The 18,739-nt window shown below is 41.8% G+C and overlaps 1 protein-coding gene across 3 annotated transcripts in view; it reads left to right on the forward strand.

Annotated features, from left to right (window-relative positions):
- nphp4 (nephronophthisis 4) overlaps positions 1-18,739 on the forward strand; it is a 184,706-nt gene that overhangs the window by 141,108 nt on the left and 24,859 nt on the right. For all 3 annotated transcript variants that reach the window (XM_080899956.1, XM_080899957.1, XM_080899958.1), the window contains 3 exons: positions 11,315-11,449; positions 13,646-13,845; positions 15,260-15,465. In XM_080899956.1, the coding sequence (XP_080756082.1) occupies positions 11,315-11,449; positions 13,646-13,845; positions 15,260-15,465 (541 nt within the window). The remainder of the gene's footprint in view (positions 1-11,314; positions 11,450-13,645; positions 13,846-15,259; positions 15,466-18,739) is intronic.

The raw sequence follows: 18,739 nt of genomic DNA on the forward strand, positions 1-18,739 counted from the left end.
CAACAGAGTTTTGCACACTGGTACAATTAATTCAAAACAATAGTTCCAAAACAATTAGGTTGCTTATGGTTCTCCCCTTCAAAAACCTTTTCACATGATAAACACAAAAGACGCAACCAATGTATGTACAGTGGCACATTTTTATTCATGTACTATACAGTACAACACACACCAAAAAACATTATTCCACCTCAGCATCTTGTCTTTGGTCTGGGTCAGGCCAGAGAATCTCATCCACATCACAGGCTATATTGGCCCTAGCCAGGCAGCGGGGGTAAAATCCTCTTGCATGCCTGATCCACCCCTGGCATGCATCTACTGATATGTCTAGGCAGGCTTCTTCCATGGCCTGAAGGAGGTGAACACGGACATAAGGTTCTCGGTCATACACTTTCCACCGCCATGCCGAAAATAACTCCTCTATCGGGTTTAGAAAGGGAGAGTATGCAGGCAGAAAGATATTAGAAAACCTTGGGTTATTGGTAAACCAGTCACGAACCAGAGCAGCGCGATGGAAGCTGACGTTATCCCACACAACAACGTAGTGAGGCTGCTCTGGCTGTGCTGGTTCCCTGTAGTCCAGCTGGAACATATGTTGTCTTAAACCATCAAGAAAAGCAAGGAGAAGCATAGTGTTATAGGGTCCTAGTACGGCATGGCGGTGGAGTACCCCTCGTTGGCTGATGGCTGCGCACATAGTGACATTCCCCCCACGCTGACCAGGGACATTTACAATAGCCCGATGGCCAATTATGTTCCTCCCCCTTTTCCTTCTTTTGGTCAGGTTAAAACCTGCCTCATCCACAAAGATTATTTCATGGGGAACAGGCCGTCCTTCAATCTCAAAGATTCTCTGCAAAACACATAACACAGTAGAGTCAATCGGTACCCTGAACCACAGTTCAAGAGTGCTGAAATGGCAGCATAAACTGCCATGCTGTGATGGTACACAATACTTTATACAGTATCAAAACTCATACCTGAACATATTCCACACGTTGGTTTTTCACTCTGTCAGAGTTTCGTTCGAAAGGGACTCGGTATGCCTGTTTCATCCGGAATTGATTCTTTCGGAGGATGCGGTCAATTGTGGAGAGGCTGATGGCATTTATGCCTCGAAAAAGATGATCATCCTCAATCACTCTCCTTTGAATCTCTTGCAGGCGGATTACATTATTTGCAATTACCATGTTTACAAGTTCCCTCTCTTGCCCCTCCGACAAAAGCCTTAACCTGCCTCCACCAGGTGGTCGTCTCTGTGTCCTACAAAAATAGAAGCACTCATTACTGTAACTGTCACACATTCGAAGGTTCTGATTGGTGTGTGATAAATTTTGACTCCTAGTGTTTCCACCTGGTTAATTGTGTGCTAATTGAGCTCAAGCTATGCTGACTTAAGTTAACATTATTGAATGCTAGTGCTTTCTAAATGACTACATGGTGTAAGCACTGAAAAATGTAGGGATTTGTGTGTAGAGTTTTGCAGTAACAGTTCACCAAATTTGACTCATGTGTCAAAGCAGGGAATAGTGTTTATAGTTCAGGGAAATGGGTGAGCTTTTTGAAAAATAGCGTTACGGTTTTGAAATTTTAGTTTAAAAGCCTGGTTATAGTGTTTAAGCAATCGAGAAAAACTGTAATGGATATACTGTATGCAAGAGATTTTGGATACTGTCGTTTATCTTCATGTTCTACTGGGGACACACGGAAGAAGCTCTACGCTTAAAGCACTGGAAAGAATTCATTGGACCTGCCACTTAGTTGGTCGCAAGTTTTATTGCCGGTAGCAGACACTCTTCGGCTTCCACTGGGACACGGAGGAGTGAGTGTGTGTGATAAAGTGCAAATGGTTCGGCGGTTGCGCTCTGATAATGTGAACGTAAATGTAAGCAAAACCTGGAAAACACAGAGTTACACTTGTTTGAGCTTTTATGGGAAAATCCACTTTCGGTAATCCCTCTACATCTGAAATATTTATGAGTGTTTTATATTCAGGTCATATTCCATTGGAGCCTTATGAAGTAATGTTGTCTATTTACTCTTGCTGATGTGTAGAGTTGAGAAATGGCAGTGGATCACCAGGACTGCTGTTGCTGTTCAGAGTTCCCATTTCCAACACCGGCAAACAGAGGTGTGCAGGCTTGCAAAGCGAACGCTGTGCCAAAGCAAAAATATCTTGATGTGATAGTTCCGCTTCGTCTAGCAATTGAACACCTTGCTTCTTCCTTTGCGCTCATCCAATTTGGGCCCGGCGTGCCCCTGCGGCGCGATGGCAGCTGACGATAGCTTCCCTGCCATTAATCAACTGTTGAAACGATACTCCCTCTCATAAACAATGCATCCCTCTCCAGGCCTCCAAAACTCTTCGGTGTGCCATTGTTAGGGCTAAATATGCCAGCACTTTCTCATTGGGCTTATCACTCAAAGCAGGTTGAGAGCGCAGCGGGTTATTAGGTGTGCTGGGGATGCGAGGAGGAGGGTTGTGTCTGGCATGTAAATTCCAATCAAGGCTCAGATATCCATCAGGCGCCCTGGCCGACAGTCAGAATCAATTTGGGGAGGGAGTACTTGCAAGCACTTTTCTTTGTTTCAGCTTCCATCTGTCGCTGCCTTTCTCACATTCTCCCTCCTCTCTTCACTCTTTATCACTGTCTTCCTGTTTTCTCTTATTCATCCATTTACCTCTTACCCTTCTATCACACGCTCGCTTCCACCTTCTATTTGGCTGTTTGTTTTACCGCTCTCACCTCTCCAATATCCACCGCGTCTCTCTTTCCCTCTCAGCATCTGTCATCAAGCCATAATGAATCAGCACTCTTATTTGGTGGGTGGTGAAGGATGTGAAGCCAGCATTTGATGGAAAGGACACACACGCGCATGCATGCGCATGCACACACACACACAAGCACAGATGCATATCAAGCCATTCATACATGCCTGAAAGGTAGGCACTCTTGTACTCACAGACATATAGACAGACAGGTGTAACGGAGCGTGGGCAGGTTGTGTGATGAGCCAGGATGGCAAAAATGAGAGGAGGACAGGTAGAGTATATCACTGATATAATATGAGAACCCTGGAACCACAATTTCTCTGATTTTTAAGTTCAGTGGAAGGATTACAAGGCTCCTATATGGATTGAGCATTTTCCTTCTCCCCTGGCTTTAAATCCCCACTGCACAGGCTCAACAAAGGACCACCGGCCAAGCTGAGAGACAGGCTGTGTACTTGTGGTGATACTGTGCAGATACAGCGCCTGGATTTCAGCTTGAGAGGTGAAGGAAAGTTGCTTGAAAATGTCAATGATGGAGGCGTGCGTGGCAGCAGCAGCAGAAATTTTTCAGTGAAGCGTTATTATAGAATGATGTTCAGCAGCCTGAGGTAGTCTGATCTGGTAAATTCTTAAACGTTGGTCACTTTCTATGCCATATTTTGTAGCCTCTGTTTTATCATCTTTTATTTGGTCCTGATGAAAACTGCATTTATCAAAAACAATAAGAGGAAGTGTCTAGTTCACACCAATAGTCGTCTAATACTCTGCACTGTGACGCTTCTCTTGCAGAAATGCTCATTCAGTTGTGTTCATTCAATAATTCCAGTTGATTTACTTCATAGTGAAGTTTCCATTTATAAAATGGTACTGCTCTTAAGGTATAATCAGTGACACTCAGCATTTCCTTCACAAATGTTTCAAATTAAAAGCCAGACACCTATTGCTTGGCATAATGCGGCCCCTGTTGCTGCTTGGAATTTATTTTGATACATATACAGGAAGTGGTCGTCTTAATCCAACTAAATTTACAGAAAAGGACAGAAAAGGCCTTAACCTATCCAATACGGTCCGGGCTCTGGGGAGACCAATCCATGGCTGATAGCTTTCCAATGTGTGTTTTTCTATCCAGGTATGCTTTTACTGCACTAGGAATGTGTTTTGGGATTATTGGCATGCTAAAACATGAAGCTGTAGCCAATCAAATGCTTTCCACATGACCCTGTTTATGTGTTCATAATTTTGAAAACAAGACTCTCACTGTTGCACTTCTCTCATGACCACCTTTGTACATATTGCACAGAATATGAACCAGAATTTTCCAATTTAAATTCATCACTTCGTAAGATCTGTTACCACTGATTTGGAGTCCAGCTCTGGCATAATTTGGCATGCCTCAGCCTTTTCTGTCTTTTGCCCTTGCTTAAGAATGGCTTCTTGACAGCCACCCTTCCACTGTCACTGTTTCAAATGAGGTTTCAGCCAACAGTAAATGGATCAACTGAAAATGCTGAGACATACGCAACTTTCCAACTAATACCTCTTAAGGAATCACCTTGTTGGTGCAAAAATACTATTTTATGTCTGTCTTTCTCATATGTTGAACTAAAGTAATTGGAATAAAATGTATGTTTTTGCAGCAGGCTGCAAATTGTCTAAAGATAGACTTTAGACACTTTGTCAAATGAACACAAGGGTGGGAATCATACGACTCTGGTAATACTGATAAAATTAGTGTTGTGTTAAATTATTTCTGCATTCTCAGTGAACCCTGATGTCACTGTGGATTTATATTATAAATAATATATGATATACATGTGTCATTATATTATCATCCCCCAAGCCTTTTATAATTCACAAGCAACACAGACCTGACTACCTACTGCTCGGCCCCTTTTGTAATTTTATGTGTCTCAGTCATGCATGCTATTAATCATGTCTTTACTTCTCTCCTTTGGGAATTCATCAGAATTAGGCTTTATTGAAAAAAATGAGTGGCATACTGTCATTTCCAAATGAAAAAGAGTGAAACACCAAATGATATCCTTTTTTAATTATCACAAGGTGGGATTGACAAGTAATTAATTAAATGGTAATGATATATGCTGTCAGGCCTATTCAATCATTCTATAAAGTAGCTTTTATTAATAGCGTCGTAAAGGACAAAAGTATGTGGCTTAGTTGAATAATAGCGAGTTGTGAGATCAAGGGTTTGCTTTTTGCTGCAGTATATTAGGAAGAATGACAGTGCTCCCACATAGAGCACTATAGGAGCAGATGAGGAGTCTTTAAACCATGACGACCGCCTGCACGTCCCATGAAATGGATTGACTGGTGTGTCAGGAGGAAAACTCTGATGCTTTATTGATTTTTTCTGGTAAACCTACAATAAACTCTGTGGGGTGGGGAGGGGAGGGGGGCTGAGATGGAAACAGAGGGAAAGATGCATTAAAGGGAGGTGCTAATCAAAGCATTACAATCAGTGACCAACTTCAACCCAAAGACAGAGAAGAGACAAAAATTGAATAAGCTTTCTAGTCCATTGTGTCATTATGATGTAAAGCATAGAGCAGCATGTAAAGCAGCTTTTCCATAGATGGATACTGTGCACTGACTGATGGCTTTGTAATGTATTTATTGTCTCTCTAAAACAAGAAGGGAAGGAAAAGCGAATAGATTGAAGTCAGATGGGTACAGATAAAGGCTGAATGAAGTAATAAATAAACAATGTAAGAAGTGAACAAGACATTGTTTTTCATAGATTTTAAGCTTTAAAGCCTGAGGACGCCTTAAGAAACCACAACAGGGGTGTATACTGAACTCAAACAGTGGCTCCTTCTGTGGGACTGTGAACATTCACGGCTGCCCCGAAACTCCTTTCCTTACATGCGCTGCAGATTTCCCCAGATGATTTTGTCACTGCAGTAGGACCTAAGGATAACAATATTATCTCTGCAATTTTAGTAAACCCTGGTGCTATTGAAACAATATGATATATATAAAAATAACACATGATATTCATATGCATGTGTCATTGTATGTGTATCATATATATCGTGTACATTGTTTTTTACAGTTGTTTTATTCATAGTAAGTGCCAGGATGCTGCATTTACTGTTCAAGTAAATGCAAGATTTGATGATAGGACAGTATTATTATTATTATTATTATTATTTTTAACTGATTTTAGTTAAAAGCATTAGAGGTTTACTTAGTGCCAGCACAGGGTTACATCAGGTTAGATTATCTCTTTCACCGTCAAAATAAGACGATTACCATGAAATTAATAGTTTAACTATTTATTCTCGACAGTTTTATTCAGACAAACAGAGTATCTGACCCCCTGATTGTCTCTCCTTTAATCTCTCCCTACATTAGTGTTGGTCTTCACCAAATTCTGTTGCAGGGGCTCTTCCTATGCTCAGACTCCAGTTGGTGTTTTCGATGTTGTTTGGTATTAGGCAAGCAGCCTGCAAAGGGCCTGTGAGACCTCAATACCTGGAAACTGTTGCCTGCACTGCTGGAACCAGGGTTAATGAGAGTACAGAGTGAGAGTCAAACAACCAGCACCAGCTTCATCACCCGGTGACCCCTTTCACTTAAAAGGTGATTTAGAGGTTTTTACTTAAAGCTGATCTGTTGTTTTGCTATTTAAAAGTTGTCATTAGTTCAGATTTCACACAGATTTGTTTCGGTGCCCGATCCCAAATGTGTGTGTTTATTTAACAGCTTCTCCAATTCTACCTTATTTGACTCATAAAAAGGTAAAACTGCTTACATTGCCAAAGAAAAAGTCGAAATAGGAGGTTCTTTTTTAATCCACTCTGAAATGACAGTAATATTTGCCAACACTAAAACAGCCCATATGTGACAGAAAGGAAAGCCTTTTGATGAAAACTAGTTTTGCTGACTGTGTCGTGGCTAGATCCTTTCTCTCCAACTCGTACGTTCTGTTGGCGTCCCTTTAAGTAGTCCTCATATACACACATCTCTCCCAACACATCATACACAAACCGACAGCATGTATCTGCTTCAGCACAGTAGAGAAGACAGATTAGAACCTTCTCCAGACCACAGTGCTCCTCATCTGCACCCGCCTGATAAGCCCTGGAGAGACCGTTTGCTACAGCAGGAACAAGTCGATAGATTTCTGCCCGAAGCTGGCACAAGTGAAACAAAATATCCGGGAAATTTACCTAACAATTAGTTTAGCTATAGGTGACTTCCCTCGGGGGCGCACAAACAGTATATCTGCTCATTAAAGGCTCTTGTAGTCGGCTGACTTCATATGCCTTGCTTTTAGCCTTGAGGTTAGAGAATATCTGCTTATTCTGAAAGGTCAGTGGCCTGGAACGGGGAGGCAGAAGAAATCGAATATTGCAGGCTACTTTGAAACCCCCTTGGTGCTTGCTCCCATTTGTTCTGGGGCCCAGTAAATCAGTGGTTTGTTGTGGCCTTAACCTCTAGAACTGCCAGCAGAGCAATGAGGGCGGGCAGGTGGGTTACTCCAGAGAAGGGTTATTGTCATGCAACAGCGAGAGGCAGTCAATAAATTTGATAGAGTTCAGCCCCCTGGCACTTTGTTCACAATTACTCTCCTCCATACAGACAACGTGAAGCAGCAGACGCTGTGCTGACTTTCTGTCTGCAGCACAAACCTGGAGTATCACGTTGTAATTAAGTACTGAGGACCGCGAGCTCTGTCTTAATAATCTGCCACTGTGATTCAGCAGGTAGGAAAAAAAGATAATACGACACCCACGTCAACCAGAAGACGCACTTAAGTAGGTATTATCTGTTGGGCTTAATGATGGTTGTAGCGATAGCCAATTAATTAAAATGACTGAATGATTAAATCAGAGGATCATAATTGGGTTCATCATCAGTCCATTTGTTTTATTATAGACATGTAGCACTCGGTGTTCATCTTATCACTTTCTTGATGGTTTATTGTGTAATTCTGTCGATCAGCAAAGCCATTCTTGACATAAACAAAGGGTCCATAATGAAGGTTTTGGGAAGGAGCTCTACACAGCTGCGTAACTGATCGTAGATGATGATGTGATGGTGATGATGATGACGTCTTTACTGTAATATTTGGGAAACACTGCTGAAAACAAATACATTTGGCTAAGTCGTGTGGCCAGGGAAAGGTGATGGATGATGAGAAGAACGCATTGGGACGGCAGACACCTCACCCATTAATCTGCAGAGCTACGCTGTCTGTGTCTGTTTGCATGGCAATACCAGCTCCCCATTACTCATTTAGCTGCCGCCTATTATCAGATTGCTGATGAAGAAGTTGGTCTCTAAAAGAGTTGGAGGGTACTTCTGGCACACCCTTGTAAAACTCTTATAAGCTAACAGAGGTGTCAGTTCTGGGCAGTAAAGCCACTTAATTGCTGCACTCACCATATTTCATATGAAAGCATCCTGGATTATGTATCCCGCAGCCTCTCAGAAAATACTACACTATACTTCTTATGATACAATTAAGCAGCTCAAAGCCTGGAAACTGAGGGGAGTGATGGGAGCGCACGTGTCAAAGTGCACTGTAATTTAAGCAGTTGCAAACTTTTAATTTGACTTGCTTCTTCAGTCAAGTGTTGTAAATTGTAGCTAACTGTTTCCAAGTGGAGGCCTGTACCTGTAAAAGACTATTTGACCTGTGGTATTTAAAAATGCTCTTAGGAAGGTGGGTCGTAGGTTTTGGTTGGGACTCTGTGCAATTACCCCTCACTTCCCTTAGCGGGCATTTTGTATGTGAAGCACCATTCAAAGGTGTAAACAAGCCTTTCCCGTGGCTGCTATACTGCAGGGGCTCTGCACTAGATGAATTAATGTTTGGAGAAACTGTAATATTGACCATCATTCAGTGTCCTGCTACAAGTGCACCATGAAGCACTTATTTATCCACTTGCCTGTTAAAAAGAGGGAAAAGTTATGTTTTTGCCATCCTGGAAACAAAAAGAGGACACAATTACAGCAGGTTGAATACTCCCGGGACTGTTTTTTCCAAACTGTCAACTGAGCTATTCAAACTATCCTGAACATAGAGCGGATGTGATGACAAGACTAATACAGTGAGAGATCTTTTTTTTCTTTATCTAAGAATTCTTTAGAATAAGGTTGTGTAAATCTGTGGCCAGTCCCCATTCCAGAAATACTGGCAGATAGTTCCAGGTGATATTTAACTGCTCTGTGTTCACGTGTCTTACTTCATCACTGACACCCAGCACTCAGCCAAACCAGACAGAGGCCAACAAACCCATCCATCAGCATCGTGTTGCCAGCTTTTTGTGTCCAGACCTTTCTGGCAATTTCAGGCCACTAATTACCACTGTAGGCTTGTCTGCATGTATTGATCTTCCCTCAACTGTCACTGGAATGTTTTCACTTTGGCAGCACCGACAGTGAAAAATGCGTTGTTTTGCACGTGACTTTAAAGAGAACTTAAATCTGTTTGTCGTTGTTTTATCGTAAACATAGAGGATATGTCCTCAGACCTTTCTTTTTAGCCTCCAGAGAAACAATAAGAGATGACTGTGCTTGCATGCCTTTGTTGTGCTCCTGATACAGTTCTAAGCACATAACATGTGATTAACTGAAAACAAAGAAAAAAAAATCTCCAAAATTGTTATTGTAGCATTAAAAAAAACTTGACTGATAAAATATTGACTTCATAAATAAAGTGTGCAGTACATCTTAAATGTTGGAGAAAAATTGCAGTAGCCTTATCTGCAAGTCACTGCTATTGTAGGTTTTGTAGTATTGTGAGATATCTCGAGTAAGTTTCTTTATTGGCACAGTTTTTTGTGCCATGAACGAAGGTTATTCACAAGGAGGACCGTTATTTTATTTACTATATCCCAGCTCTTGGCGATATGGGACAAACACAACAACTTTTAAAGAGTGGAGATGCATTTTACGTTGAATTTGTTGCGCAAAGGAGAAGAATGTGAGTGTAAACACAATGCTAATCTCTTCTATACACAGCCTGTTGTATGCATACCCCAACCAGCCAAAGCTTGCTTTTCAGCAGGACAGAGATGAACTATGCTTGCTTGCAGCAATAAACATAATGGTGGAAACGTTTCCTACTGCTGCTGTGACATTTTATGTAATACTAAAAAATTAAGCACAATATAGAAATAATGATGCAATTATTAAAAAAAAAAAAGAATGCCACAACTAGCTCAAATAAATGCTAAATGAAAAGTGACAGACATGAAATGTAACACGCTGTCTGACAAAATACTTCATAGAGGGAGTTAATGAGTATACCCTGATGCTGCAGCACTAATGACATTTCGTTTTATACACAGTAGTAAATCACCAGGTTGAATCATAGAGAGTTTGTAAAAGATGGACAGTATGGGTGTGTTGCACAGACACAGATACCTGCTGATTAGTGCTAAGTAACACCACATATGTTATCAGGGGGTTCAGTTCAATGTGTCAAATTAGTGGAGGTGACAGCTAGCAGGCAGCTAATGGCCTGTGTCAGCATCCACCTGTCATTCAAACAGACCATACCACCAATAAGGCACAACTTTAGCTTTAATACCTTAATTAAACACCACCCTTACAGTAGTTTTGAAGAGGTAATTAAGAGTTAACACAAACAGTTTTTTCTTTATAAACTTGGGCATTTTAACATCATTGTCTGTGACTGGGATCTGGGATCGACTCGGCCACTCCAAAAACATCTACATCATTTGACTGGACAGAGTAGCGTATCTCAAAATATTCAGAGCTCCATCTCTTGGAAAGTATCATGCAATCTTTCTGTATTTCAGAGCCAGATGACTTTTGAGCAAAAATCTCCCTTTATGAGCTTTGGCTAAGGATGACATAACTGCAGCTTTCTGCACAGCTGCCAGACTGTGGAGGATCCTGCCTTGAGAGGTTCTCAGCAATCCAGAGACACTACAGCAGTCTCATACAACCGTTTGCTGCTAAATAGTGACTTGTTCTGTACTCCTTTAATTCCTATAATTCTGATTTATTTGAGCTTTATTCAATAAGCCTTAATCTCACCAGTGTTGCCAAATTCATCTGGAGATTTTTAAAGGTTGATAATTTCTTGTCAGCTTTTGCAAAATATTGATGTTATACTTTCATGCCTCTTGCAAGACATTGCACTATATACTCTATGTTTCAGGTGTTCAAAAAGGTATTTCTGGGTTCCTATGTTACATAAGAACTGAGATATCAGTTGAAATATGTTTTTTTTAAACATAAAACTTTCATTGAAACAGTTGTTACGTATAGTTGTTTCACTGTTGCATAATAAATTGAAAAACAGTGTATGTACACAATGCCATTTGAATGCCATGACAGTAGATAAAGCAAGTGTTAAAAATGTAAGAGATAATAGTGAAGGTGAAGGTCAGCACAGATGGAGCTGGTCTCACAATGACTGTACAGCCCTCCTTTTTTAGTTAATAACTGGGTTGCTAGTTAGAGTTACTGAATCAAAGTTCTTTCAAAGGTGTTTCGTATGTCAGTATATAGAACTAAAAGCTGCTGTTTGTCCTAAAGGGTGCCCTGCAGACTCTGGCAGAAAGAGGCCAGCAGACGTGATGCAGTCTCTCTTGCATATCATCACGCCTTGTGAAGTCACCAGCGGTTTCAGTGGAGGAAGTCTGTCCAGCAGGAACATCCTCCAGCTCAATGGCAAGCATTTTATTCCACAACACACTGCATTTTGCTTTTGTTTGTTTTTTTCTTCCTGTTTTTCTCTGTTTAGAGTTCTGTGCATGTCTAAGCACATGTAGGTTACTGAGTATTTTATGCCACAGAGTAATTAGTGTCTTTTATTTTGGCAGTGACCATGTTTGTGCCTTGATCAGCTCAACCAGATCTATTTCACATTCTCTCTTGGCTGCACCACAGAACCACTCAATTTTCAAACTAATTGAGCTTACAGAAGCGTCTCTGGTGGCTAGCCACAGTCCTGTTTGTGTTTTATGTGTGTGTGTGTGTGTGTGTGTGTGTGTGTGTGTGTGTGTGTGTGTGTGTGTGTATGCACACTCCAAGTAAAGGCAGAAACACACTGGGGAAACCAATTTTTTCCTCAATTACACAAACCATCACGAGTCAACTGGTATGTGATTCCTAAATTTGTCCTCAAATGTGAATGACTGGCACACACACACGCGCGCACACACACACGGATAAAAAACAGATTAAAAGCAAGCTGCAAATCAGCCAGTTGCTTAGAATAGTATAAAGAATTTCATCACACTTCTTAAAACATTTGCTTCGTGCACACCACATACTGATACACAAAGACACTCTAATGCGTTTGGAGGTAGCAGCAAACATTTTGTGTATATAAAATATGTTTCATAATTAATTCATGAACAGGTTCGCCTAACATGTATTCCACAAACTGTTGCAATCATGTATTCACAGCTCTTGTTACTGTGCAAACACAGTCTGTTCACTGCTTGCTCACAGTCTTACCTTTATCGCACCTCTCTAACTACCGCAACCTCTCCGACTCCTCTTGTCTCTCCTAAATTGAACTCTTTCCTCTTCTCCACCTTCTTGTGCCATTTAAACACTTTCAGCGCAATAATTGCTTTCACTGGAGTCCAGTCAGCCAGTTAACAGTAAGCACCTGTGAACAGAGCAGCTGCACTGTGGTGTGTGTGTGTGTGTGTGTGTGTGTGTGTGTGTGTGTGTGCGTGCGTGCGTGCGTGCGTGCGTGTGTGCGTGTATCTCACCATCCCTGTCCCACTTCTGCCTGCCCGTGGCTGTGAAGGAACCAGTATAGCTGGACACTATCAGGTTAGGTGACTGTCAGGCCAGTGCCTCTTTGATAACGACACTGGTTCAGAGAAGAACAGTGATAGTGGGAGTAGAAAACAGAAAGGGAGTCAGATATCCCATCAGGCTGTTATTTATCAAAGTGACACAGCAAATACAAGTAATTTCAGAGGCACTATGACCAGTGAGGTGATGTATATCTAACAACAAATGCAATGCAAAACCCGAAGCATTACAAGGAGTACAAAATAAAGCAGAAGAATAGTTTTCAGAGGATCCTGAAAACCATCTGATGAATGCTTAAGGAATTAATCCAAGTCTAATGTCTGATGCATTCCAATTACCATAGGTAATATTCTTGAAGAGCTTAAATAAACTACTTTACATAAACCTCATGTCTTCTTTCTGTCATTCTCTCTTTTCCCCCCCTCGGTCTCCCCATTTCTCACCCTCACTTCCTGATGTACTACTTGCTTTTTTTCTCCGCACTGAAAACAGCCCATTTCTGTTTAAGATTTGTGGCCAATTTCAGTCAGTCTGGGTTTATCTTCCCATTGCTGCGATGCGAGCTCCATCACTTGGCTCCAAACCGAATGTTGGAAGAGTAAAGCTGTTCTAGATAACAAAAATATGGTTTAAGCAGCTCTCACTTAAAGTTTGTTAATGTCTGAGTGTTATTCAAAGTGCAGGATTAGGCAAATTCTCGTGTAAACAGTCGGGTAATTTGCATGATCCAGTCCAAATGAGGATGGATTATTTGGTGACTGGTAGATGAATTTGATATTTTAATTAGGTGTTTTAGTCCTTGAAGAGTACACATGACCGTGGAGGTGAAAGATAATTTAGGAGGAGAGAGTGAGTTTGTTTTCCCAGCAGCAGGGCTTTGGCCCAGTTGTAGCGGTGCCAGTTGTTTGACTGGACTGTTTTCTGTAAACAAGCTGTTCTTTCTTGTGTTCCAACAATACTTTAATTTGTCAGCGCTTCTCTCTTGTGGACATTTGGAGGGGTTTTAGAACATATGGTCAAAATGGCTAAGAGATTAGACTCCACTCTGTTCAGTAAATATATTCATGATTGCAGCTTGTTTCTACTTCACAGCGAGGAACACTGCACAAGCAGACAGACTGCCGATAAATGAGGATCGGGTGCCATTGTTCCGACGCGGGATCAGAGCTGACGGTGTCGTGCCCAAGGAGAACAGCCTAAACAAACCTGATGACAGTGACCGAAAGCTGAAGTGCATGGCTGCAGTGCGCGAGCGGGAGGCCAGCGAAGATGCTAAAACAGCAAAGGTTGCGGTGAGGTCAAACATTGCACTTTAAGTCCACAGTGAGCCAAAAATAGCTCCTATCTAAAGCTGAGCTGCAATAATCTGTCCCTCTGAGTCTTCTTCACTGATATCTGAGAAAGACAACAGAGGCACAACAACAGCCTGCTTTCTTGCTCCGAAACATGTCTCAGAGTTCTCCTCACAGTCACAAAAGCACAGGAGGTTAAAGGGCACGCTGTCAGGATAGGTTGTAACACATACACAAGACTGATATGACACTTGTCATGAGCATAGTCTTAAGGGATGGTTGGAACTGTTAAGTCATCTTTAATGCAGCTTTAACATCCTAGGTCCATAATGAAGACATTTAACATCATGATGTCTTTGTTAGAAGAACTTGACTTTAACTAACTGTTTGTGACAACTTGCATTTTTTTCACCCATGGGTGCAGGCTTTTTCTTCTTGTGGTAAGACCTTGTGATCTGCTTGTTTCACAGCTTTGTAACAGCTATTACAATTTGGAATATAACTCAATCCTGTTCGCGTCACTGGAACCATATTTTTTGAGTTCTTTCTTCAAATTCAATTTGGATTTAACTTTCTTTCTGGGCTCAACCGTCATTTGACCAGGTTGATGCTGGGGATCATTTTAGAGGACTAAACCCGTGGAAAATTTCAATATTGTGTTTTGGCAAGCTGAAGTTCAGGTCTTTAATTTATTTTTTTGGACCAATTTACTAACGGGCATTATGAGCTTTATAAAAGTTTTTACATTAAATTTATAATGGCATATTTGTCAGGGATGAAAAAAACATCTTTTCCATCAGCTTTGGAATTTTTTTTTTTTTTTTACCAGTTTAATGTTTGAGAATAAACATCAATTACAATGATCAGTTCTCAGTGTTATAGCACTGATAAAAGTCTGGATCTATCTCATTTCGCTTAAGAAAATATAAACTGATTTTGAAAAGGTCATTGGCTCCAAAGGAATGTTTGCCTGCTCTGAAAGCATTCTTTAAAGCTTGTACACATCTATGACATGTAATCATAGGCTATTCAGTCGAGCGTTCTTTTCTTTCTTATCAGAAATGTCATGTTTAAAAACTCTGTTTTACTGCAACCTTGGGATCATTTTTTAAATGTCATCAGTTATGGTAACATTGGACTCAAAATGACTGCTGTGATCTGGGAAAATGCAAAAGTCAGTGTAAAGAGTTGGGAGACTTTAAACTGTGCAAAAGTTTAGGTAAAGTGAGTGAGTACACCTTATGTTGGTTAGGATATTTCTTTTTAACAAAAATGATGTGTATGCAAACTTCAGCACGCAAGGTAGATCAAAAATGAAGTCCCTCTCTGTCAACTGCGTTGGTAATAATTATGGTAGTTTGCAGCCGAGTGCTGAATTGTTTTTTAGCCTTTTGCTATTTTTCTTTGGTAACAGGCTCAGTCTAAAAAAGCCCAGCTGGCCAATCCCAGTGAAGCCAAGAGCAAAGCAGAGAGCATCGCCAACATGCTGAGCCAGGCCATCACCACCCAGCACCTGCTTTATGCTAGCCTGGGCTCTGCAGAGTACATGGAGTTTGTCCTTAAGAATCCATTTAATGTGCCACAGACGGTCACCATTCACAGTGATGACCCTGAGCTAAGGTGAGATCCTGTAAACTGTGAGCTGTCTGTGAGGTGGTGTCAGACTAATGTCCTATTTTTAACCCTTTATGTGCTGCCATAATTATATTTCCCACTCTCATAGACCAAAAAGCTCGTGTTTCAATCTTTAAAATTAAATGGATTTTACAAGTTTATAGGTTTGCCCCTGTTCTAGCACACCAACTGTGAACATGTGTTTTCTATACTGTATGTGTTTTCGATTATCAAACTATAACTAGCCTTGCTCCACCGTGAAACTGTGTTCACACTTTCTGAATGTGTTTCCGTAGGTGACAGTAAAGCTCTGGAGATGATGTTTATGGAACCTATTTTCATGCTGCTTTAGGAAATGATGCTTTGTGTTCACACTTGACACTCCTCACTGTGAAACACATCCCATCCAAAAGGGTACACACATTTAGGCTATCCACCTATCCCTTAAACATTTACGTCATCAGCATTAGTATCAGATACTGCCGTTATTACCACGTGGTGAGGGCAGAAAAATTTGAGATATGAGCCATCATTAACAAAGAGGAAGAAAGAAGATGGCCTTCTACACCCTTTTTAAAAATCTTAATTGATGGCTTCAAGTCTGTTGTGTATAAAAGGTAACAAGTGGTGTGCTGAATCCTTATTCCTTCATATTATCATCATTAGGGCGTAATTAATTGCAAATGCCATCCCTACACTCTTTTCATAGACTTGTGATTGTCTTTGTCTTGGTAATATTTTTCAACTATCAGTGTGGTTCAAATTATTATTTTTAATGTCTTTTTTTCAGCACACATTTTTACTTGCCATGGTATGAAAATTACAGCTGACACTCATGGCATTAATGATGACTTGAGTTATTTAAGTGTTGCAGTAAAACCATGCATAATGCACCATGAACAAGCATGCACAAAACCGGGACAGTTTGATAAAAAATATGCTTTTTGCTTTTTTTGAATTGAAACTTTTTTTCCTCAAACACAGGCTGTGTCTACAAATTATACCTATCCGGCATAAAATTATGACCACCTGCTCAATATTGCATTGGTCCTTCTACTGTGCCAAAACAGCCTTCATCTGTCGATGCATCTCCACTGGCACCTGAAGGTGTCCTGTGGTATCTGGCACCAAGATGTTAGCAATAGATCCTTTTAGTTGAGAGGTGGGAACTCCATGGATCAGACTTGTTTTATCCAGCACGTCCCACAGATGCTCGACTGGATTCAGAATCAGAATCAGAATACTTTATTGATCCCTGGGGGAAATTATTTTTTGTTACAGTGCTCCATTTTAAACCAACATTAAGACAAGACAGACAATACGCTAACTAAGAATAGTACAATATATACATATATATACATACATACATACATAAGTCACTTATAAATAAATATTTGGAAAAGAAACATGTGTAGTTGTAGCAGCAAACAGTGTGTTAAGTGGATGCGTTGTACAGGGAGATGGCCACAGGCAGGAATGATTTCCTGTGTCGTTCAGTGGTGCTTTTCGGTAATCTCAGTCTCTCACTGAACGAGCTCCTGTGACTGACCAACATGTCATGGAGTGGGTGGGAGGTGTTATCCAACATTGTCTTTATCTTGGACAGCATCCGCCTCTCCGACACCACCTTGAGGGAGTCCAGCTCCATCCCCACAACATTGCTGGCCTTACGGATCAGTTTATTAAGTCTGTTGGCATCTGCGACCCTCAGCCTGCTCCCCCAGCATGCAACAGCATAGAGGATCGCACTGGCCACAACAGACTCATAGAAAATCCTCAGCATTTTCTGGCAGATGTTGAAGGACCTCAGTCGCCTCAAAAAATAGAGACGACTCTGGCCCTTCCTGTAAAGTGCTGTGGTGTTTTTAGCCCAGTCCAGTTTATTGTCAATGTGTACTCCAAGGTATTTATAGTCCTCCACAATGTCAACACTGACCCCCTGGATTGAAACAGGGGTCAAGTGTTTCCTGGTCTTCCTGAAGTCCACGATCAGTTCCTTGGTCTTTGCCACGTTGAGCTGCAGATGATTCTGCTCACACCACGTGACAAAGGAGTCGACCACAGCCCGGTACTCTGTCTCATCATCCCTGCTGATGCATCCAACCACCGCAGAGTCATCAGAAAACTTCTGAAGATGGCAGGTCTCTGTGCAGTGGCTGAAGTCTGTGGTGTAGAGGGTGAAGAGGAAGGGGGAGAGGACAGTCCCCTGTGGTGCCCCTGTGTTGCTAATCACCTTGTCAGACACACACTGTGGGAGACGTACATATTGTGGTCTTCCTGTCAGGTAATCAACAATCCAGGACACCAGAGAAGCATCCACCTGCATCGCTGCTAACTTATCACCCAGGAGGGTCGGCCTGATGGTGTTGAAAGCACTGGAAAAGTCAAAAAACATGACCCTCACAGTGCTCGCCGGCTGGTCCAGATGGGTGTAGACACGATTGAGCAGGTAGATGATGGCGTCCTCTGTTCCGAGACGAGGCTGATAAGCGAACTGAAGGGGATCCAGATGTGGTCTTACTATGGGTCGCAGCTGGTCCAGGATGAGCCTTTCCAGGGTCTTCATGATGTGGGAGGTCAGTGCCACGGGCCTGTAATCCTGGGGGCCACTGGGACGAGGCGTCTTTGGTACAGGGACGAGGCATGATGTCTTCCACATCACCGGGACCCTCTGCAGACTCAGACTCAGCATAAACAGTTTATGAAAGACTCCACACAGCTGGGGGGCACAGATCTTGAGGACAAGGGGACTCACTCCGTCTGGTCCAGCAGACTTGCCTGAGTGAAGTCTCCTCATTTGCATCTCAACCTGGTATTGAGTGAAGGTGATGGGTGGGGGAGGGGTGTCAGGAATCTCACAGGAGGCAACATGTGAAGAGAGAGGCTGGCACAGTGGTGTGGCTCTGGATTCCAGGCTGACTGCAGGTGAGGTTGTGGGGGTGGGAGCAGACATTGTGGTGTCGAATCTATTGAAAAACAGATTCAACTCGTCGGCTCTATTCTCACCTCCCTCAGCTCCCCTGCTGTTGGTTGGCCTGAATCCAGTGATGGTCTTCATCCATTCACAGATCCTGTGAATTTGGAGACTAAGTCAACACCTCAATCTCATTTTGCTTCTCAAACCATTCTTTTACTTTGTGGCAGGGAACATTATCCTGCTGAAAGATGCCACGGACATAAGAGAATACTGTTTCCATGAAAGGGTGTCCATGCTCTCTGGTAATGCTTAGGTAGGTGGTGTGTGTCAAAGTAACATCCACATGGACGGCAAGACCCAAGG

This window comes from Rhamphochromis sp. 'chilingali', assembly GCF_963969265.1.
Source record: "Rhamphochromis sp. 'chilingali' genome assembly, chromosome: 12".
NCBI classification, from domain to species: Eukaryota; Metazoa; Chordata; class Actinopteri; order Cichliformes; family Cichlidae; genus Rhamphochromis; species Rhamphochromis sp. 'chilingali'.